This window comes from Micropterus salmoides, unplaced genomic scaffold, assembly GCF_014851395.1.
Source record: "Micropterus salmoides isolate LMB-PRFRI ecotype aquatic unplaced genomic scaffold, ASM1485139v1 Ms_hic_scaffold_7, whole genome shotgun sequence".
NCBI lineage: Eukaryota > Metazoa > Chordata > Actinopteri > Centrarchiformes > Centrarchidae > Micropterus > Micropterus salmoides.
Window position 1 is genome coordinate 13,469,659 of NW_024044459.1, and position 23,393 is coordinate 13,493,051.

At 40.8% G+C, this 23,393-nt stretch overlaps 3 protein-coding genes across 7 annotated transcripts in view; 2 read left to right on the top strand and 1 right to left on the bottom strand.

Moving 5' to 3' along the window:
- The window catches only part of taok3a (TAO kinase 3a), an 84,406-nt gene extending 77,416 nt beyond the window's left edge, over window positions 1-6,990 (top strand). For all 5 annotated transcript variants that reach the window (XM_038702437.1, XM_038702436.1, XM_038702439.1 and 2 more), the window contains 4 exons: window positions 636-875; window positions 1,380-1,592; window positions 2,095-2,277; window positions 5,601-6,990. In XM_038702437.1, the coding sequence (XP_038558365.1) occupies window positions 636-875; window positions 1,380-1,592; window positions 2,095-2,277; window positions 5,601-5,762 (798 nt within the window). In that variant the 3' untranslated portion in view covers window positions 5,763-6,990. The remainder of the gene's footprint in view (window positions 1-635; window positions 876-1,379; window positions 1,593-2,094; window positions 2,278-5,600) is intronic.
- A 458-nt stretch (window positions 6,991-7,448) lies between these two features.
- pebp1 (phosphatidylethanolamine binding protein 1) lies at window positions 7,449-9,356 on the bottom strand. The gene is made up of 4 exons (XM_038702442.1): window positions 9,152-9,356; window positions 8,713-8,822; window positions 8,159-8,259; window positions 7,449-7,922 (listed from the first exon to the last, which is right to left on the bottom strand). Exons 1-4 carry the CDS (start codon window positions 9,284-9,286, stop codon window positions 7,705-7,707), a joined length of 564 nt encoding a protein of 187 aa, XP_038558370.1. The 5' UTR covers window positions 9,287-9,356; the 3' UTR covers window positions 7,449-7,704.
- Window positions 9,357-11,999: 2,643 nt separating this feature from the next.
- Window positions 12,000-22,534, top strand: vsig10 (V-set and immunoglobulin domain containing 10). The gene is made up of 9 exons (XM_038702441.1): window positions 12,000-12,309; window positions 12,410-12,709; window positions 15,402-15,707; window positions 17,393-17,683; window positions 19,453-19,737; window positions 20,036-20,149; window positions 20,259-20,271; window positions 21,497-21,639; window positions 21,728-22,534. Exons 1-9 carry the CDS (start codon window positions 12,003-12,005, stop codon window positions 21,820-21,822), a joined length of 1,854 nt encoding a protein of 617 aa, XP_038558369.1. The 5' UTR covers window positions 12,000-12,002; the 3' UTR covers window positions 21,823-22,534.
- Window positions 22,535-23,393: the final 859 nt, after the last annotated feature.

Below are 23,393 nucleotides of genomic sequence, written 5' to 3' on the forward strand. Positions count from 1 at the left end.
ACAGATTGAAAATGGACTTGGTTGTTCATTTCATTGTTAAATGTCCAACTCAAGTTCACCGAACCATACATGTTAAGTTTGAGAGTTTGAAGTGAAGTAAAACCCCTGTTTGTTAGTAGTTTGTGATGTGAACTGGCCCAACGTGAAACCAAAACATTTTCCTCAGCAAACAGCAGCGTGTCCTTAATAATTACATCCATTGTTCCTCAGATCTGTGAGGTGTTTCCTAGTAACTATAAGAAGATTACTACAGAGTAAAGTAAGGCAACAATGTCATAATCTAAAAAGCTGTTGTATAAATCTGGAGGAAGTCGTAGAAGGTCTAAAAACATTCTGGCGGAAAATACACAAAAGTCCTGTTTTAGATGATAACTTTAATTTTATGGTTAAATGTAAAATGAAGTGTTTGAATAAAAAATGAATGAGGAACATTTAATGGGTGATACTAATTGATCTTTCAGCTGTTGATAGTGGCAGCCAGTGTTCTAAACCTGAAACAAACAAATAGAAAAATGGATTTCTACCCCTGAAAATCTGAATGTCTTTTTGAGAACAAGCTGAACAAACAGTACACCTGCTGCAAGTCATCCATACGTGTCCCCCCCTTCCTCCGTCTTTCCTCCCGGTCCTCCTAGGAGCTGAACAAAAAGAAGACCCAGAAAGAGATGGAGCATGCCATGCTTATCCGCCACGACGAGTCCATGCAGGAACTGGAGCACAGGCAGCTGAAGACCCTGCAGAAGCTACGGATGGACCTGATCCGCCTGCAGCACCAGACGGAACTGGAGAACCAGATCGAGTACAACAACCGACGTGAGCGTGAACTCCACCGCAAGCACGTGCTGGAGCTCCGGCAGCAGCCCAAAAATCTCAAAGTGAGTCGACACAGAGACAGTAAAGCTTTGGATTGTGGTTGTTATTGTCATAAGGATGCAGGTTCTTGAAATGCAGGGCTGAAGCAAAAACAAACCTTTTTGAAATGCTTTTGTTACCCGATTCAATTTTAAAATTATTCTTGTGTCTTTGAAAAGAGAAACTAGATCCACCTCTGAGATGGCGCAAGCCATGAGCAACCTCTTTTATGTTTTGGCTAGATTTTGATAAAATTGTGATGCAAGATGGATGTAACAACTTAATTTGGAAAAAAACTGGTGAAGAACATACAAAACATGTCATCTCTGAATGTCATTTCAGTTTGATTTGCTTTTGAGGATAACAAAGACTATAATTTCTTTCCCGATTAATTTATTAATTTTTTTTTAATGTTTAACTTTTAGCAGCAGGCCTGACTGAAGACAGCGTGTTAACAACAACAAACTTAAGACTCTTTAAACTCCTCTTCTCACTGGTTTTCTGTCCGCCTCTGTCCCCTCCACCAGGCTTTGGAGCTGCAGATCAAGAAGCAGTTCCAGGACACATGTAAGGTGCAGACAAAGCAGTACAAGGCCCTGCGACACCATCAGATGGAAGTTACGCCCAAGGCCGAGCATAAGACGGTGCTCAAGGCCCTGAAGGATGAGCAGACACGCAAGCTGGCCATCCTGGCTGAACAATATGAGCAGAGCATCAACGAGATGATGGCCTCGCAGGCGGTGAGCGGAGAGACCTTAACTCGATAATTTTTTCCTGGACAATAATTTGTTCTTATAAATGCAGGATATTTCAAAATAAGACACACAGTAGATTATCTCTCCACCTGTTGCTAATGCTTCTGGAATTCTCTCCTCCTTGTTTGTCCTCATATTGTGTCTTTATTGTATCTTTCTCTTCTTCCCCTCACCTTTCTATCTCAACCTCATTTACAATCCCTCTTCACGTCTTAATCAAATCCCTAACCATTCCTCCTCCCCTCCCTTTCCACGGTCATTGATTGTCCTGTCTGTCCCCGTTGCTCTTTCACTTTCCCTTCGTTGCCGCCTCCCGTCCTTTCTGTCCTTTCTGTCTCTATTCCCTCTTTCACCTCTCTCTCTCTCTCTCTCTCCTTCTGGGTATCTTATCAATGTACCCCACCCCCCCTTCAATCTATCCATCTCTCTCTCTCTGTCTCTTTATACCTCCCTGTCCCCTGTTGCGGTCCATGGTCGGCTGTGTCAGCTGCGTCTGGACGAGGCCCAGGAAGCAGAGTGCCAGGCCCTGAGGCAGCAGCTGCAGCAGGAGATGGAGCTGCTCAATGCCTACCAGAGCAAGATCAAGATGCAGACCGAGGCACAGCACGAGCGCGAGCTGCAGAAGCTGGAGCAGAAGGTGTCGCTGCGCCGGGCTCACCTGGAACAAAAGGTGTGGTGAACCCAACACTTGTTTTTAGTTGGGTTTTTTTTGCCATCCAACTATAGGGTTTTCTTTGCAGGCATTGTTGATCAATTCAGACAACTTCAATGAAACACAGTGGAGGAATGAATTACCTAAAAAAAAATTCAAGGCATACTCCTTCTTAAAAGTTTGGTTTGAGTTTCAAGACATGTCCAACCTTTCCACCCACCAAGTAAAATTTTTTACAGTGTAACTTTAAACACCACACAGTTTTTCCGGCACAAAGAAAAAACTGAACAAAGGAGGATGAAGAAAAATGTAAAAATATTATAATTATAATATAATAATTCACAAATTTGTGACAAGAATTTACGAGACGACAACTGCAATAGATAGAGACAGGAAGCAACCTGTCTTCAAAAGGTTTGGCACAGCTCATGGCCAATGAGCGACAGTGAAACTCTTTAAAGACACCATAAAAAGGACAATGTTTGGAGGAGTATCAGTAACTTCAACAGAGTGATTCCAACCTGCATAAGTAGCCAAACAAAAACACATTTTAAGAAAATCTAAAAAATCCAACACCCTTCCCTAATATTGATGTTTATAATAATTCTTATTTGCATTCTGTCCTCCAGCCTCCCACTCAAACAGGACTTACAGTACATTACACATAGGAAATAAAGGAACCTTTTAAAGATCTGAAGCATGCATATGTGTTGACAAACATTAATACGTTGAAAGATACGTTGGGAACGCCTCGACGCTTAAGCAAAAAGGTCCGGATACACATTTGCATCCACCTCAGCAGGCAGAGGGCGGGCATGAAAGGAGACCCAGACAAGACATTCATGAGTTCACACACACACACACACACACACACACACACACACACACACACACAGATTTCCCTCACCACAGGAGGGGATGACAGTGGCCTGCCTTCCTGTAGGGAGCAGACAACCAATTCTCTCCCACACACTAATGGCTTTGAAATCTCAACACAACAGTACAGTTCTTGTATTACAACATTTGTAACATTTGTCCACTGTTTATAGCTTGTTCTAAACAGGTTGCTGTGTGTGTCCAATCTAAATCGCTTATGCTCATGCTCCCCTAGATATGCTGAAGTCACTCCAGTGTGTGACTCATGATTTTCACCATTTTTATTTTGAAATGGTCAAGTATTAATTATGACATCTGCTGCTGTTTTGCAAGCTGGAAACCAGCTTTCTTGCTTTGTTATAATTTTACTTTTTCTTACATACATTTGACACAATTTTATCAGTCTGTGCCCCCTAATTTGGTCGCATGACACTCCTGATGTAGATGAATCTTTTATGTGACTATTCAGCCAACCTGCCATGTATACCAATGACTTTATAAGATTAGAGCGGCCGAGTACGCCTCCTTCCAAAGTGACCGACGTCATCGCCACAGTCTAGTAGACAGCACTCCGACAACAAAGGAAGAGACGTGTGAAATGCCTCTGCGATCCAGTTCTGCTGGGTCCAGTGGTGTCTGAGCACGCTGCGGTGGTCTGTCGCCATCTCCTGGACGCCTCTGCATCTGCACTGTGGAACTGGGATGATGTCATGGTTTTCAGAAGCACTATTGTCCTCCGGTTCGGTTCATGGTCAAAGTCTGGAGTTTTCTGTGCATGCTCAGTAGTTGGCCAGATTGCCGTATTGCGCCATGCAGTGCTTTTGTCTACGCACCTGTGATTGTGTGTGCCAAGCTCACGTGGGTGTTTGGGCTGAAAGATCCAGCAGACAAAACTCCTGCCACAACCGAACCTGATTAATACAACATGCGCACACCACATCAAAGTCTGCATCCTGATACACATTTTGCAGTATGCCACATCTTTAAGGTTATTTAGTAAGGATAGATGGCTACGCTACAGGGGTTGGACAAAAAATCATGAACAACTCTGCATTGTAATGAAACCATCAGAGTACATTTGTGAGGGCTACAGTGAGTGTGTCACCGTGTTGGTTGAACTCTACGGTAGGTTTTTAGACTGCAGTTTGTACTGTGGCGTATTGAGCTGCACTATACTGTAAGGCTTTTCTACCAACAACAGAAATTTAAAAAAACTACATTTAAAAAAAAAAATAATTCAAAAGACTTAAGTCCCCATACACCCGTGATACACAGCCGAAGGTGTGTATCTCCTTTAGGACTGTGTGGGCACGTACGGACTGAGGTTGACTGACATCTCACTCACTTTCCTGTTAAATTGGCTGCACCTGTGGGGACAGGACAACTTAAACTTTCAACATTCATATTAGTAGAAGTATTTCGTCAAAAAAAAGACAAAAATCTGCTCCCACACACTGTCAACAGTTATGGTACATTTTGTTTTGGATTCGCTGCGTTTCAGCAGGCATTTCAAATGACAAAAAGCCCACATACTTGGTCATATTTGGTGAGCAGAGGTCTTATCAGCCTGAATAACTGCACCTGTGTGGGTGTACAGGGCCTTTACCAGCTCTATGCCTTAAAATTGTAACTTTGGTTTGAAAATGCTTCTGTTATATTCTTAATCCCAGAGAGATGAACAATCATCTATCTGCTATGTTGTGAATTCATAAAGTTAACACTTAACATTGTAGCTGCTGTGTTTTTGATCTTTTACCTGTTTCTTCACAAACCCTGTGTAGGCATTTCCACCTCCAGCAGACTTTTTGAATTTCACCACTGATAATAACGGCTACATGATCACATTTATGTGTGCCCGTTCCAGGGCCCTGGTGTTGTGCATGCTGGCTCACTGTCATGTCTTACTAGGACACTTAAATGGAGCGGAGCCAACATGGGATGTTGTTAATTCCTCCTGTGCTTTTCTTGCTGAACTTTAAGGAAAACCTGCTGACATTGTTTTGACCATGTCGCTTTTTTTCTCTTTTGACAATAAATTTGTGTTTTTGCACAAAATGTATACATAACCTTATAACCTTTTAAAAGTATACTGTAGTATTTACTACACTGGTACTGCATTTGGTCTGTATTTTTTACAGATGTTGTGGTGTTTAAATAGATTAGAAGATTATAAAGGAATTCTGGATTACATACAGAACTGAGTTTGTTTATAGGTGCCGGGTAAAATAAGAATGAATATTGGACAGTGAACGCCCCAAAGCTGTTTCCATTTTTATAAAATGTACAACCTGTCTAAACCCACATTAATGACGAAAAACCAAAACTACATTTGTATGAAAACAAAACCAAAACTACCAAAACCCATCATGGTAATGCCAACTAAACTGAAATACATACTTGACAGATGTAAAAGACATTTGTACTCCAACATTATTATTAACCCTGTTCTTCTGGGTTTCCTGCAGATTGAAGAGGAGCTGTGTTCCCTTCAGAAGGAACGAACCGACCGGATCAAACACCTGCTGGAGCGCCAGGAGCGGGAGATTGACAACTTCGACATGGAGAGCATGCGGCTGGGTTTCAGCAACCTGGGCACCCTGGACCTTCCCAAGGATGACTACAGATGAGGGGCTGCTATCGCTGCCGCTGGCTCTCATGGTCCCCGGGCATCTGCCTGCCTCAGTACACCCCTCCTCTCCTTTGACTTGACCTGACCTGACCTGACCTGACAGTGCAGGCGTTCACTGCTGCTGAGGCCCCCCCCCCCCAAACACACACGACGCAAAAAAACACAAACAACAAAAGGCTTCAGAATCAGGTGTTTTCTGGGCCGCTCAGACTGAGTCGATGGCAGGTTTTAGTGCCCCAAAACCCACCCAAACTTCCTCCCCCTTCTTGCCTCTTGTGGTGTCACAAGATGACAAAAAAAATATGCTGGATAACTTCCTGTAGTTGTCATGTTTTTATAAGAATAATGATAACATAGTCACAGTGTTTCTTGTTTCTTGTGCAATGACGACACTGTTGGTGTGACTAAAAGTGGAAGACGAGAGAAGGAGGGAGACAAAAAAATGGGGGCAGTTCGATGAGCAAAATCGCTCCACAAACATTTTTTTTTTTTTTAGAGGCGATTTATTTTTTTGTTCGTTTGTTTTTCTCAAGCGGTGCAAAACAAAAAATAAAATCATCATAAATCAAACAGCCGATCCTTCCGCAGATGTTCGTCTGCGCTGCTTCTTTCAACACTTTTTGGTATTTATTCATCAGGACATTTTTATGACAAATCTGAATTTGATACTTTGAGAGACAAATATCATGATGTACATACAGGTACGCTTATGCTAAATGTGACTCCTTCGGGTGAATTCGATTACGGAGAGGAGGGTGAATCATGGTACTCAATGTGTGTATCGTACTGATTTCTCTGCACTGGCAGTCAATGTGAATAATAATCCATGTGACACGTGAACTCCAACTCCCAGCTAGCACAAAGGGCTTCATGTGGAGGGGGCGGGGGGGACTTGTACTTTGTGTATAGAAGGATTTATGGAGAGCTTTTACTTATTTTCATATTGTATTTTAACTCTCACTCAAATCGAAAAAGAATTTTTAAAAGGCGCTTTTTTCTCCCCCCTCCTCAGATAGTATTTGAGTCATCTATCAACGGGATTTTAATTTGATTTGTTTTTTTTGGCTTTACACAGCTCTCTCAAGCTGTGTATTTTCTTATAAACCAGACAAGTATGATGCTTTATTATTGCATGCACTTTAATTTTTTTCCAGGTTAAAAGAAAGCATGAATCTGTCAGAGCTTTTAATTATATTTGTAAATAAAGTGCTCATCACACAAACGAAGGACCTGTTGTCATTTATGTCCAGGATGAATTCCCTAATAAGAGGTAAGATTGACAAACCAGGGGACAGTAAAGTTTGGAGGTTCAGTGTTTTACTTAAAAACATTTTGACAGTGAAAATGAAGTGTTATTTCAGTCTAATCTACTTTGTGACAAGTTCTCAAGCTGAGGTCATGAAGATTCAAATATTAAGGACTAGTTGACAGATATAGATGTACAGTTGTACTTTCTCCTTCTCAGGTGCCACATAACATGTCTAAAAATGTAATGCTCCTGATTCTAATTATTTAGATCTCAGTGTAACAACATTTCAGTATTTCTCAAATGATGATCTATCATCATAATACTTCACAATGTATTTAATGAGAGGTTATGGAGGATCTAGGTTGGTTGAATGGGTCTGTAAGCTTCTATCGGCTACCATAGACTAAGAAAATATCTCTACAGAGAACACAACCATTTCAGTGTTTTACAGATTTATTGCAGAATAGTTCAGGTGACGTCAGTGAGAGAAAAGGTTATTTTTGTCAAAGCATGAGTAGGCAACAGTGGGGAGAGAAAAGCATTAGTCTTCAGTGGCACACTCACAAAAAAGTGCTTTGTTATGTTTTTTGTTTTTTTTTGCTTCTTGCGAGAATCGGATCATCCTACAGACCAGCACACTACGTCTGTGGGAGTTCCTAGGGCTGAGCGCTCAAGAGTCTAGTCTTTTCATTTATTTTCCGGCCAGCTGCTCGTACAGTTTGGGGACGTAGTTGTCCCACTCGGCCTGGTAGCAGGTTCCTGCCACCGGGGCCCCAAGGTTGTACTTCTGCCTGAAGCTCTTGATCTTAAACTTGCCGCGGCCGTCTCCGGAGCGGTTCGTGAGGACTGTCTCGGAGCAGGACAGGCTGCCTGGCTGCTCGTACACCAGCCAGACGTACCTGTGGAGACCTGAGCGGGACAAAAACTTTTAAATGTGGCATTACAGTGCTGCTTGGAAATCAACCTCCTAAAACTATAAACTGAGGTTTACGTGCACTATACTTTTTTCAAATGAGGAGTTTATTTCTCTTGAACTTCACTCCAAATATGGGACATTCAGCAAAACTTGGACACAAATCTGTCTAAAACTGAAAGTGATGCCTCTCCTATAATATGGCTTTCTCTAAGCTTCATTCTGTCTTTACCTGTGCCCTTGGGAGGACCAGATCCCACGTAGTCCGACATCACGCAGCCAGAGGACACATCATTCCCTTTCATGTTGACCACCAGAAAGTGGTGCCACTCCCTTTAGTGAAAGGCAAAAGAACAGTTTTTTTAAAGTACTATATAAAATCTGACTTCATTTTAAAGACAACAAGAGATGCTTTCTGCTTTTACACACCAAGTTACACACAAGTTTTGCCATTGTCTGTTTAGTAAAAGTTGAGCTGCTAAACTCCCTTTTTGAACATGCAGTGAACCGATCAAAAGCAGCACCAGCGAGAAAGTGGGTGGGATGGGATGAGGGGTTCACATGAGCCATGTTCGTCCCAGGGCCACTAGACAATTTAATCATGGGTCCACCAGGGGCCACTGTCCCCTCCAACCACAAGACTGAACCCTCTTTGGTTCCCTGCTTCCAGTAATATTTCTCTAGAATATAAATGCCAATTCCAACAACTGACTTTAATTTTAATGGTACAGTTTAATCGTTTTCTTTCACATAAACTACAGCATTCAGCTTGCCTGCTCTTTTCACCTGAATTTTGGGTCTTTCCTGCTAGGAGCATCAGGGTCGGTCAGGGCCAAAGTGTACATCTTACTGGAGTCACATCCTTCCCACTCGATGCAGGTGGGTCTATTCTGCACCTGCAGGTAAACACGGGGTAACTTCAGAAATGGTGCGTCGACTTGACATTTTGGATGGCCGGACCTGACGCCCATTGGGGGCGCTATTCACCTTCTGTTGGTCACAGCTGCAGACACGCTGGAGGCATTATGTAATCTAATTCATTGCTGGCAAACATTTACAGACAGACTGATACTAAATAATCAATTACAAAGCAATTCTTGTCAAAATAAATGCGTGTTCGAGTGGCGCTCGCAATATAGCTCTTAAGCTAACACTCAGGAACGACGCTAAGTTAACGTTAGCTGAGTCGCTAGCTCGGCTAGCCAACATAAGTTAGCTGACTAACCTGTGTTGGCGTGAGCACCTTCCCGAGCTCGTCGATTTCCACGGAGTCGTATTTAATGGTCAGAGGCTGTGCGGGCTTTTCCTCGACCTCCTGCAGGGCGAGAGGTCCGGTCCACTGGCTCAAATCTAGGGGCATATTGACTTGCTGTCCGCTGCTGACTGCACGGCTCGCGTTAGTTGCAGGCACACAAGAACTGCCAAAAGTGCTGCGTTCACGTACCACCAGGAGCAAGTGAAGAATTCACGCATTTAGCTAACGAGTTGCACCATCTGAATCCAAAATATCTTTATTCGTGAATTTGAAGTCAGCCTTAAACGAACTACAGTGGATGTTAATAAATGTATTTTAAGGTAATTCTCTGCTCTAGTGTTAATATCACCTGGTATATTTATGTACATTCCTACTAGGTAAACCATTACCATTCTTTGTGGACAGTTTTAACCCTAGTAGTGATATATTAGTAGTGATATATTTTGACATGCCATCGTAATTATATCGCCAGATCAGGTGGCAGGTAACTTGGCCTATCGGTGTTTCTTGTGATTTGTACTGTGTGGTGAAGCACAATTGTCCCAGTACTCTGACTACATGTGAACGTCACAAACAGCACTGGCTGCAGATGACCACCAGTGGGCGCTGTCGCCTCACTGCCACGTGAATTGTGGTTTGCTAAAATGTCTGTCAATCAGATCACCTGAACTCGTCCCTCCTCCGGTTTACATGCCCCATTAACACACTTTCTGTTCCCAAACTGCCGGCTTTAGAGACTGGGGTCTGTCAACGAGGGGATTGTTTAATTGGTTTAGTGAATTCAGGATTTTTTCATCTGTCAAATTATAGTAAGTGTGTTTCCCCTCCTAATTAAGATGCAACATTATTAGTCTGTGGTAATCAGTAAGCACATAGCAGCCAGTTGTAGTAAATGAGTGATGCCTGTTCTGTCCTATTTGGTAGTGGTTCAAAGTTGCATGCCACAGACCTCAAAACAGGCACACATGAAACACAGATTTGGTGGCATCGCTTTCTTATGAGTGAATATGGTTGTTAATGTTGAATTTAGTGGCAAGGTTATCAGTTCAAGAGTGAAGCCTACTTAAATGAACAGCCTATAGTATATTAAATTACACTTGAATTAAATCAATTTCTGACATTGTTATGTAGGCCTACACCCACAGTCCCCAAACTCCCACACGTCACGGCAACTGCTAAATTCAACTTCCATGCATACATTGCATTTGACTTGATCAGCCAGGATACATGTTGTACATGTGTTATAAACGTGTTGTAAAATAATTACATGTTTATATATTGACGCTAACAATAACTGTATGTTACAACAACACACAGAGTATCGCATTGTTATCTTTTGTGCTACAATCAAAGGCAACAAGGTTGTCAGATGAAATGCCACTATGCAGAGCACCACAAAAAATGTTATGCCATCACACATCTGTAGCTTCATCAAAGAGATTATTCATATAGGTGGCGCTGTTATTGCAGATTAAAGACTTCAAAAAAAATCCCATTGACTTACATGCATTTTATATCTCCATAACCACAGGTCCGATTGATACCAAATTTGGGCCAATTGTTCCCCATGGGGCCCTGATGACACCTGAAACATTTGGTGCAATACGGCCAAAAGGTGGCGCTATAATCAATGTTTAAATACCCCATTCATTTCAATGGCATTTTGAACCAAAGGACATTTATCCTCATAACTACGCGCCACTACAATGCACATTCATTTCATGTCTACGTGATTCTGCCGATTCGGATGGTATAACACACGCCTCTGTGCGACGTTTTCATTTCACTAAATCGCGGAAACTGAAAAACCTATTTTAATTAACTCCTCCGAAGCCGCAAGTCCGATCGCCACGAAACTTGGCACGCACCGTCTCTGGACCGAGCCAATAAAAGTTTGTAGAGGGAATTTTGATCCGCTAAAACCGAATTACAAACGAACAAATGTTTGCGCAAACGCTAAAACGGGATGTCGTGTCAGATCTTACGTTTGCAGTGGCCGACCTACACCAAACTCAGGGACCTTGTGTGGCACGCCCTCCCGAGGGGCTGTGGCAAATTTGGCGTCAATCGGCCGCTAGGTGGCGCTATTAATCGGATATGAAATAACACTCCCATACACATACATTCATTTCAGATTTCCATAACCGCAAGCCCCTTTAATTTATAACTCTGCTCATTTATTCTCCACGGGCCGAGAGGCTTGGACCACACTTACAACTGCTTGCAGTTCTAGTTATTATTATTATTATTATTATTATTATTATTAATTATTATTATTAAAGGCTTCCTCGACTGCTGTTTCCAAGGTCAAGAATGAACACTGAACCAGACACACACACACATATGTTAGTTATTCAGTTATCAGTTATTTTATATGCAAAATAAATGTTAAAATCTGAGGAAACTGAACACTACTATAGAAATTATTAATATTATTGCACTGTACCATAACGCCCTAATGCAGTGTCATAATGATGTAATATTAGTTTAATTATTTAATTTGGGTCTGCAATAATGATATTAATGATAACAATAACAATTCTTTGTACTTAAGTACAAATGTGAAGTACTTTACTTTTTAAGCAACTCTAAACTTTTAATCCTCTATATCTCACAGGAAATACTGTACTTTTGACTCCACTACATTTGTCTGACAGATTTAGTAACAAGCTGCTTTACAAATTAAACATTTTATATAAACTATTCCTCTCGGATCAGCTGGTAAAGGCATCATCATCACAAAGCTGGAAGCAGGGCCGTATTTGGCACAAGAAATAAATTGTGTTTCTGTACCTTTAACAAGGTGAAGTCAGGGTGTGGTATGTTTGTGCTGAAGTTTCCGGATCAGCAAGTCCTCGGACCCTTGAGCGTCCGCCAGAAGTCCTATCATACTGGTCACTCCTGCGTCCTCTGTAGTCTGTCTGCTGTGGTTTGTAATGGGCGGACTGGTGTCCACTGTGTTGCTGTGTGTTACAGACATGCCCACACAGGTGGAGGACTAGTCGGACAGGTTTGGACCAGACGCCTTTTGTTCACTTTAGTTGAGGGCGATGTAGCCATTTGGACAGTTATCATGAAGATAGTCACAACTGTAGCGCTTCTGCTACTCCTGTGTTTACCCGCGACAGGTGAGTTGTTATTCCGACCGGACAGCCAGGCAGGTAACACAGGTGAGACTGTAAACCCTCCTCTCATTGTTCTCTGGTTTTCTCCCTCTTCTGCTCAAAGTGGCGCTTTCGGGTAATGGCTCCACCGTAACAGCCGCACCGGGAGATATCGCGCTACTTCCATGTTACACCGACAGCAATGTTACGATTTTAACGACATGGATGAAAGATGGACGAGAGGTCAGCAGAGGGGGCGGTGCCTCGCCGAGACCTCCACCCGCCGGACAGCGCGTCTCGGTGCTGCCGGATGGGAGGCTGAACATCAGCAGGGTGATACCTGAAGACGAGGGCAGCTACCTGTGCAACTCCACGCTGCCAGGCAACAACACCTTTCGGGCACGTGTCATGCTTCAAGTAGCCAGTAAGTGAATGCTCGTGCGTCCACTGATGAGCCCAGTTTTGTGTCATGTGGGTTACTGCCTTCACTGGAATTCCTCGAAACAGCTTTTCTTGGAAAGAAACTGGTTCTTCAACATAACAGACAGTGGTGGAGGAAGTGTTCAGGTTCTTTACTGAAGTAACAGTACTAACACCGCACTGTACTCTGTTACAAGTCAAGTCCTCCATTATAAATGTTCCTTAGGTATAATCAAGAAAATGTATTTAAAGTATTAACTATATACTGATACTACTATATATTACATCATCATATTATTATTACTTGTGCATTAATGCAAAAGCAGGATTCTACTGTAGCCTAGTTGTTGAGATGGAGCTACTTTTTTAAACTATTTTGTATCAGACTGCAACTAATGGTTATTTTCATTCTGAATTAATCTGCTGATGATTTTCTCCATTAATACATTATTTGTTTGGTTTGTAAAAATTCTGAAACTAGTGAGACATGCCGTCACAATTATCCAGAGCCCAAAGTCACACCTTCACAATGCTTCTTTTGTCCGACTAATAGGAAACAATTCCAAATTATTAAGAGTAAATTAACCATGAAATGTTTTTGCCAATACATTTTCTGTCAATCAGCTAATTGTACAGTCTGGCAAAATGTGTGTTTATCAGAGGTTAAACCAGGGTTTCTGATGAAGAATCACAGGAGTGCTATTATACAGACACAGGTGAAGTCGCTACTCCTACCTTAGCCCTACCTCTCTTCCCTTACCGCCCACTCCCTCCACAACATTAAAGACTTATTAACATGTCGTGACAGACAGGGATGGTAATAATCAGACAGATGGTCAGACAGGCAGACAGAGAGCTAGACAGACAGATAAACAGTAGGCTATGGATAGACAGGTGAACAGTCAGGCGGACATGATAGACAGAAAGTGAAAGTGGGGGAAGATAACTGCGACAGTAAGAATCATGATAATAGTAAGTAAGTAATAAATAAAATAAATAAGTATCAAAGTAATGATGCTCATATATAATTGAATGAAAGGGGCCCAGGTTATGGTTAAAGTGTGCGGTTTGGTGCTGATGTGAAATTCTTTCCAGGGAGATATGTTCCGCGAGAAGCTTTGACTATTGTGTGATTTTGATTGTGTTTCTTACAGTTTAACAGTAGAAAATTGTTTAATAACAGATCATTTTCTTGATAATGGCGAGGGTAGTGAGTGTGGGTTTGTTGTTCTTGGATGGGTGGTTTGATTGCAGAGAGGTCAGCGAGCGGACAGAGGGGTCCTACAGCTCACAATGTGGGATGTCACGTCATTGACTTGTTTCCAGAAGTAATTAGCTGGTGGGCAGAGCGAGGTGGGGTGGAAATAATTATTCAACGTGTTCATTGATGTGTTCTGTGGATCAATTTGTATTGTATTAGGTAGGTTACTGTTGTTAGCCATTGTACATGTATTCCTACGTATTTGGATCTGGAGAGGGCGCTAAGTTTTCAAATCTTCGGTGGGGATGCATATTGTCGAGTCTGTTGTTGATATTAGTTTGTTTAATAAGCTTTTATAATTGCTAACATGAGTTTTCATTTCATCTACTAGCTGGTGTGATTGTACATTGTTGTTTGTCATATTAATTTTTGATTTAGGAGGCTAGATTTTCATTTAAGGTACTGAAGGTATTGCTCTTCCCCTATGTTGTATTTCTGGACCAGGTTCTGGAAAATGATAAAGATGTGCCTGAGATGTGTGGTTCCTTTTTGTTTCCATGTGGCATTTTTTTTAAATTAGGTTGTAAAACCTCTGAAAAAAGCCATTAGTTATCGTTGCTAAATTATTGTATTGTATTGTATTTGCTCCTGAGTGAAAGTTGAATTAATTATGTTGGTTAATTGTAGTTTAAAACTTTTCCTTATGGTCACAACAAACACTTGATGCCAAACAGTGGATCACTTCACAAATCTGAGGTAGAACATTCAAAACAATTATGATAAAATCTTATTTTTTTGAGAGAGAGAGAATATGCATAAAATATGAGTAAAAATAAGTAAAGTCTTTTTTCAGTCCCTTTTCCTTAACAAAATACATATTTTAATAACTAACAAATGAAAATGTTTATTTGCACAATAAGAAAACATGCAATGCAATATAGTTTTCCCTCATATAAAAACAGACATTTCCACCGTAAATTGGAGCAGAAAATGTCTCCCGAATGCAAGAAATTACAAGTTTAATGCTCAAAATATATATATATAATTTATTAGTTGAAAACTCATTGATTAATTATAATTATTGTGCTGTGTACAGTTGATTAAACAAACACTGTGGAGTCATTGCAGTATGCCTTATGTTGAATTAATTTACTATGTTAAGAATACGTTAACAAAATCTGTTTACAGAAGCTTTTCTTCTCCTCTTACTGATGCGCTGCTGTGTTTTACGTATACGATCGCATTAATCTGCTCTGCCGTTAAGAAAAGTGTCACTCTTTCAACTCAAGACTTCTCGCCATCAGCTTCAAAAACTCACTTTAAAATCAATTCCAGTTACATTTTCTCTTGCAAACATGACACGTTGCTGACATAATTTACTTATCATGCAAAAATTTTTTTTTGTAATAAGAAAGTTAATCAAATATTTTACCCTAAAAAGAAACAACTCTTGAGAATAATGGCACTTTAAGGCACTACTTGTACATTTTTTCAGGTGGTCCAGAAAATGTGTCTGTATCCATCAGTCCAGCCACTGCTCTGCCCAACGGGACGCTCTTCACCTATCGGGGTTCCAAGGTCTCCTTTGAGTGCTCCAGCTTCTCCTACCCCTCTCAGCAGCTGACCTGGGCCTTCAGAGGAGCTTCGTCCAGCAACGAATCGCTACTTTCCACCTCTGGATCCAGGCTGAACTACAGTATAGACAACATTCAGCCCAGCGCTCAGGGATTTTATAGCTGCAGAGCCAACAACACCATCTCTCATCAGGCAGTCAATAAGAGCACAGAGCTGCTAGTATACTGTAAGTATCATGAGCAGAATACCCTGCTCCAACAAGATGTTATGGTATTTTCAATCACTGGGCTGCACTTTAGAGAGGGAGCTAGAAATGGCAAGAGTCAGGCTTAAGTAGTTTGAGAAATTTAAACATGTTCTTCTCACTGCATCAGTGTTTAATATTATCTTAATACACAAGTGTACAAATGAATAGAAGTGAACAAGAGTCAGCAGCCGACCACAGTACTACACAAACAATAGTTCCTGTGTTTTTGCTTACTTCCTGGAATTACTCATAGGTGCATGACATTTCAACCAGAAGGCAAGCTCCGGCCATCTGAGGAGGCGTATCCACAAACCTGGGAAAATCAGATTGTTTTCTCTTCCTAAACAGGAACATTGCTGGGGGAAATGTGGATCAGCACTGGTGGAACATGTCGACATATTTTAATGTTGTCCATATACTGTATTCTATGGGTGTGACAAAAAAATCGATTTTCCAGCCCATCATATCGATACACAATTTTTTTTTTTTAAAGAAAAATAGCGCTTTGAAGGTTAGCTCAATATAACGTATAATGAGAATCTCCATTATCGTGCTAACGGACATTAGCATCAGGATCGCAATAATATAATCTTAACATAAACTATACATTTTGCTTCACATGCTTAACATCCTGAGTGAGATACTGTGCAAATGCTTGGTAGTAGTAAAGTAGATATATTTCCTGAGCTCTGTGTGAAATTAAGCTCTGTGTGAAAGTAAGACCTGCGAACTTCTCTGTACTCCACGCGGACATGCTACAGCAACCCCAAGGGGTCAAAACTCAAACCCCAAATTCTCAGTGGCCTAAAAATACAGCTATCACTAGGTGGAGTATTTTATATTTGTGTATTGTATTTTCAGCCAAACATTCAGTAAATTCAGTGAATTTGCATTTTGATGTGCCTTTTATAAAGAAATTTTTATTATTTTAATTTTGTTCTGTTATTTTAATTTACAAACTGACAAACGTGTGCTGCAGAATTGTGTTGTTTTCTAACAGTTGCAGCAAAGAAATAGAGAAAACCTTTTTACAGGCATTTTGTATTCATCGTTAGACAGATATCGTGATGTATCATTTTAGGATTGTCTAGCGATATATTGATTATCACAGAATTGCTGTATCGTGATATTATCGTTATCGTGAGCTGTGTATCGTATCGTATTGTGGGGTACCCTGCGATTCCCACCCGTAATGTATTGTGCCTTTTTGGGAGAAGGTGGGACATTTAATGTCAAGCGTAGTAGGTTTGAGTATTGATGTCTATAGCTTTGTCTGTAAGTAAACAAAACATTAGTGAATGCTGTCCTCAAAGAAACCTACTATGCACCTTTTAATAAACACTGTTAACTACTGTACTACTTAGCCTCCATGGACAAGATGATAATACATTTAGACTATTAAAGGACAGGAATGAAAAATATTCAATTAAATGAGATCTTTTTACAGTTTTTTTTTTTATCATTTACATGCCGACTGCAAAATTTCAGTCACTGTCATGCACTTGATTTGGCCTTTGGCACAGTCCGAAAGAGTTTTTGTCTGCTGACCTGACCTGAGATATGATAGTCCTAAATAAGCTTAACATTTAAATGATGGCAGTTATAGTAGGTTGCTTTCTTTAGTTTTTGTCAAGTTCCTTAGCAATGTCTTTTGTCCTGAGTAGATGCCCCAGACAGACATCCTGAGTGTATGTGGGCACCAACAGAGGACCCCACCCATGTCCAGTTCAACTGTACATGGTTTGAAGCGTATCCCACCCCGACGCTGCAATGGGAGAAAGACCAGGATGACCAAGGAGCTCGCTCGACAGGACACGTTTATGCATTGGGGGAGGTGGACAACCTGTCAGTGACGCTGAACCGCTCCATGCTGACCGACGGGGAGATGCTGAGGTGCATGGCCAAGCACCCAACACTCACTCCAGGAAAGGAGAAGTTGTGTTCGCTTATTCTCAGTAAGCATGTTGTGGAGAAATGAGCCTCTTATCAAACCTGAGATGTGCAGCTGCTGAATGTTTTATGTGCTTTCCACTTCAGAAGCCACTGAGCCACACTGAGACTCTTCAGTGAGCAACGATTGTTGACGATGTTTACCTGCACTCAGTACTCTTAGTATTGACCTCACTTTAATTTAAAGGTTCAGTTCATCCAAATTCCCCCCAAAAAACACATTTTCTCAGTTACCACCAGATGAATATAGCCATGCAGATAGTTCAGGTTTTATTTGTTCAGGTCTCTATGGAGGTTTCTGCCTGCACGCCAATACAATTTAGGAGAACAGTGTTTTGTTTTTGGTGCTCACATTGTTGAAAAGTAACATTTAAAAAAATTAGCAGCAGCATTGCGCTCTAGAAACAAAGAAATATTCAAAACAGCTTAAGAACTGTCTGCAGTGAGCTTTGTGGATTATCCGCCGTTATAGGGACATTGTAGTATAGTATCTATCTAGTCATGCAGATAACGCTGGGGTTAACGTGGGTATATCTGCTGACGCTTTGAGAAATCCAACTCTGACATTTCTGCCTCCACCCTAGTGCGATGCAGGCTAATAGGATTTATTAATTCACAGCACTGAAAAACTACATTGAAAACATCTAAAGAAACATTTCTCTTTGCTAAAGTGTCCCTGCTACTCTGGATAATCCACAGAACCCACCGTGGACAGTTTTCAAAGGGACTATTTATTTAGAGAAAAGTAGATCAGACTGTTTCTGGAAAGAGCTATTCCAGATAGAAAGCGCTTTGTAATGCTCCATCACACTGGGATGGAGGCTCGAGATCTCAGAGACAAATATTTCAGAACTTTAGCTAATAAACCCAAGCAAATCCTAATGTTACTAACGGTCTGCATGGGTGGATAACAACCACGTTTCTACCAAGGAAAGAGACCCGGTAAAACTGTTGAGGGCATCTTCTGTGGTCAAATAAAACCAAAACCACTGCATGTCTAGAAACCACCAGAAGCATTTGAGAAAATGTGTTTAATGAGGGGTGGATACTACTGATCAAATGTACCCCCCTCCCCTGAAGGCCTTCCTGTCATAAAGTCCTGTCATAATCTATATTGTCTACTCTGTTTCTCCTATGAAGCTAAACACTTTGGAAAACTGATAGACAGGCCAGCTCAGGCTCAGATGTTCAGATGTTAAATGCTTAATGTATAAACTCCATCAGAACATCATTAAGATTAAGTTGCTTATACGCTTATTGTTGAATTCTCATAATTAATATTCTCATAATAAGTTTACTGTAGATATTAAGCGGTCAGCCAGAGAGACACAATCATGCCCATGAGGTCACAGTGCTGCATGCAGGACACGTGTTGTTAGTGAGTCATTTATTAGTGTAAGGGTTATCACCACAGGAAAGGATTGCGCAAGCAATGAGATGACACAAACGTGTGCCACACTATATAAGTTTGCATTAACTTGTTAGCCGTCTTAGGTGTTTGTAAAGCTTTGAACACAAGGCGTGTCTTTGTGTATCTACCTAATGATTCTGCCAGTGCGCAGTTTGTGTACATTTTTACATTTTCTGTTCTCTGGAGTAGGTGCTGGGTAGGTTTTCTGACTCATGCAAAGTTTAAGAGCTAATTGATCAGTCGATTGATGGAATTGTTGAGAGTAGTTGGCAACTATTTTGAAAATCGATTAATCGGTTCATATTTGAACCAAAGGTTCCAAACAGTCACTGGTACAGTTCAATGTTTGTCCCTCTCTCTCAGAGTATCCATTCCCTGAAGGCGAGCCGCTGGCCACAGCTCTGGAGGCGACCAGTATAACTCTAACCTGCAGTGAGTCTGTGTCTGTCCCCGCCGCAAACACCACCTGGAGAAAAGGGCCCCAGCAGGAGAACATTGTTCCCGGACTGAAGTATTTCCTCGATAAGAATGGCCCCGTCCTCAAGTTGACCATACGCAACATTAGCAAGGACGACGAAGGCGTCTACTTCTGCCGCAGTGAGAACCCCCTCGCCGTCCGCGAGCTGGAAGTCTACCTCACTGTGAGGAGTGAGTTTGGGATGAGACGAGGGGTTTGGGCTGCAAGGTGGTCAGAATTTGCAGGAAACAAGTAGCTAGAGAGAGATTCAAAATTTAGAAAATGTAAACAAATTGAAACTTAACATCAGAGGGAATGATGAGAGCAATGAGTTGAACATGCAGCTCTTAGTAAATATGAATGGACCAGAGATTAAAACCAGCCAGTCACTGCAGGCGTCGACTCTGCCTGTGGAATGCTGATAAACCTGTTGCTCCTCCCTTTTACTGCTTCATAATCCTCTCCTGTCGTCTTGTTTTGTCCCCACAGCCTCCTCTGCATACACAGGAGCAATCATCGGTGTCTTAATAGCTGCACTGGTCGTGGGGTCAGGCGCAGTCCTAGCTAAAACAGTTTACTCCAGGCGACACCGAATTTGCCTGGGTAACTTTTGTTTATCTTTATAACATAAGCATAAATGACTCCACTCAGCCTAGTATAAATCATAAAAATCCACTAATACTAATTTCACTATTTCTTATTTTTGTTTCAGGAAGTGGCTTTGGGTGAGTATCTCACATTTACTTCTCTAAAATGCACTGCGTGCTTATTTTAGTGACCCATCCAACCATCCATCGTCAACCGCTTATCCTGCGTACAGGGTCGCGGGGGGCTGGAGCCAATCCCAGCGTACATCGGGCGAAAGGCGGGGTACACCCTGGACAGGTCGCCAGTCCATCGCAGGGCTATTTTAGTGACCCAATCCATTAAAGGGATTTAAGGGATTATAAGTAGCCATTATGTACAGTAATCTGGGTTTAATTTTAATTTTCTTGCCCAGTAGTTTATACATTTTTTATTTTACTGGTTTATTTTTGTTACACCTTGCCAAACATACTTATGTCATGTTGCAGTGCTACCATTGAAGCTAAAGTTAAAATGAATTCACTTTGATCCAATGGTAAACATCAGATTTTGACTCTCTGAATAAAGTTGCATGCACTTTTCTCTTGTCTCACTATTTGGCAGCAGTGTTCAGTAATCCCACTGGTATAAATCTATCATAAAGGGGGGAAAAACAGCCTGCACTTATTGTGGCCTCAATAGACCACAATGCAATGCGGCTGTAAACCATGTTATATTAAAGGATGTTTATGGTTATGTTTAATCCATACAGACATGAGAGTGGTATCATCATTGGTTTAGATTTTTTTTTTCCAGCTCTGAGCAGCTCCTGATTTTAGATTGTGAGTCACATTTTGGGATAAATGTGTCAACAACAAGCAGTTAGTAGTTGTGGAGTTTTTTTCTTTGTAAACAAACATTATGTTCTTAAGATTAAGTGTTTCTCACCAAAAGTCTTTGTGTCACTGTGTCCTTGAGGCCTGATGAATGAGTTGGATGCATTTTCTTCCTTATAAAACATTTGCAAGAGCAGCTTTTTGAAAGAATGAATCGTTTACATGCTTTTGTTTGTGAATTGCTACATTTCTTACTTCAGTTAAAGAGTGTGACTGTGTATCATCTGCATGTGTCTTGTGCACGGGATACAAACAGAACAGGGACCCACTCTAAAAACATTGCTCCATAGTGGTGCTACTTGTGGTGAAAAACTCCAGAGGGTGCCTTTTTAATTTGGTTACTTTCCCAGTATGAGTGCACAACAGTCTCTAAACCTCCTTGGAATTGGGACACAGACATTGACTCAACACAAAACAGCTCCGGGAATGCATTTATCAGCAAAAATTTGACGATGTGTAGCAGGGTCAAAATAATATCTCTGCTCTCTAGGCAACTGGACGAGGACAGAGGAGACGTGTTGAGTCTGGTGGAGTCGGACGACGAGCAGATCTTTCAAGATGCCGTTCCCCAGCTGCCTCCGTTAACCAATGGAAACCACACAACGCTGGTCCAGATACACCGAATGCCATCGAGTATGACCTCATCAGGGCATTGATTTTACGGTTTTTAAATTAAATGTGAAAAATGTAATGTAATAATGACCTTTCTTGTTGTTTTTAGGTGACCATGAGGATGCAGACACTGCTGACACAAGCCCACAGCAGCAGGAAGAAACTGTACAGTCGGGAGAGACAGTGGATCTTGTAACATTTTAGGTTTGGGGTATTTTTTGAGAGAAGTGTTTTTATTTTAGGTACATACCACTTACTCCCAATGAGAATGTGAACAGAAGCAGTGGAAGACACGTTTAAAAACAAAACAGCAAAAATTTGTTTTGTTTTTTTCCATAGAGTTTTTGTAAGCTTATTTCTATGATTGATTTGTTTGTACAGCATTTTGTGTTGCTCTGATATTGAGATCCATGCAGTAAATGAAGCTATTTAAACAAAATGTAATTGTTGACATCTTTTTGGTGGTGAAACAATGGCTTTGGTTGTCTACATCTTACTTCCTATTTGTTGATTTATGTACAACTCCACCCTGTATTGTACACACTATGCATACAGCTATGACTCTCCCCGTCTAGAGTGCACCTCTACACTGGAAACATTTTAAAAATGCAGGGGAGTCAGTCGTCTTGTGTTGTGTTGTGTTGTGTGCGTTTGTAACAGAGGGTAAAACCCAACGTAACTCACTTTTCTCACCTTCTTGGAATTACTTGAATCCAGCAAAGTTTACATGAGATCTGGTAAATGGTGAGCGTGAAATATCACGTATTTTTATTCAGTATGCCAGTATTGGTAATATAACAATATTGTGGGTAGGACTTTGTTCTTTGTGAGTATTTAAACTAGGGATTGGTGAGATGATCTGAGAGTAAAATCACTGGCAATCTGCAAATAAATATTGAGTCATGCACTTAAAATACTTCTCCTTGAGTACTTTCAAATAAAGCTGAAATGATTGCTTACTTGGTACTTGCAAGAGTTTCTGTTGTTCAGACAAAACGAATTTGAAGACGTCCTCCTGGGCTGTATAGGTGAAGGACATCTTAAACACTAAATGATTCATTGACAAAATCGTCAGATTCATCGATAATGAATATAAAAGTTCCAGCCTCAAAAAAATTATATTTTGAGGCTGCAACTATTACAATACAATACAATACAACTATCAAACGGAAATGTTCTATATGTTCTGTCAAGATATTATAACAGTTTTCAGTAAACTCAAAGACAGGAGAACATAAAAAACATATAGGCCTTTGAAACAATACAATGCAAGTGACTTTATATAGCGCATTCCATATACAATTCAGAGTGCTTTCATAAGCATTAAACATCCGGCACAACACATTTCATGCAAATTGAAAAGGATAAAATACATTTTAAAAGAAATAAAAACATAACAAATAAATGTAAGAGTCAAGATGTAAGTGTGAGGTGTAAAATAACAAGGGCTTAAGGTCAAGGAAATATATATATATATTTTTAAATCTGGATTTTAAAGATAGTGGCCCAAGAAAAGACAATTGCAGCTATCTAACTAGCAGTAAATTAAAAGGACATCCAGTACTTTGTCATAAATCCTTTTTTGTGTGTCCTAGGCCTATTTTAAAAAAATAGCAGCAGCCTTTGCTATTTCTTTGATGTTGCTGTTTTTTTGCCTTGACTTTCAAAATCAGAAAGTTGAGCTATAAAATCAAGTTAAACTAATGTTGTGATAAATAAATATGTGATTTATAAAGTATGTTTTGAGAATCATTTAAAATAGGGCCTGCCCTTCT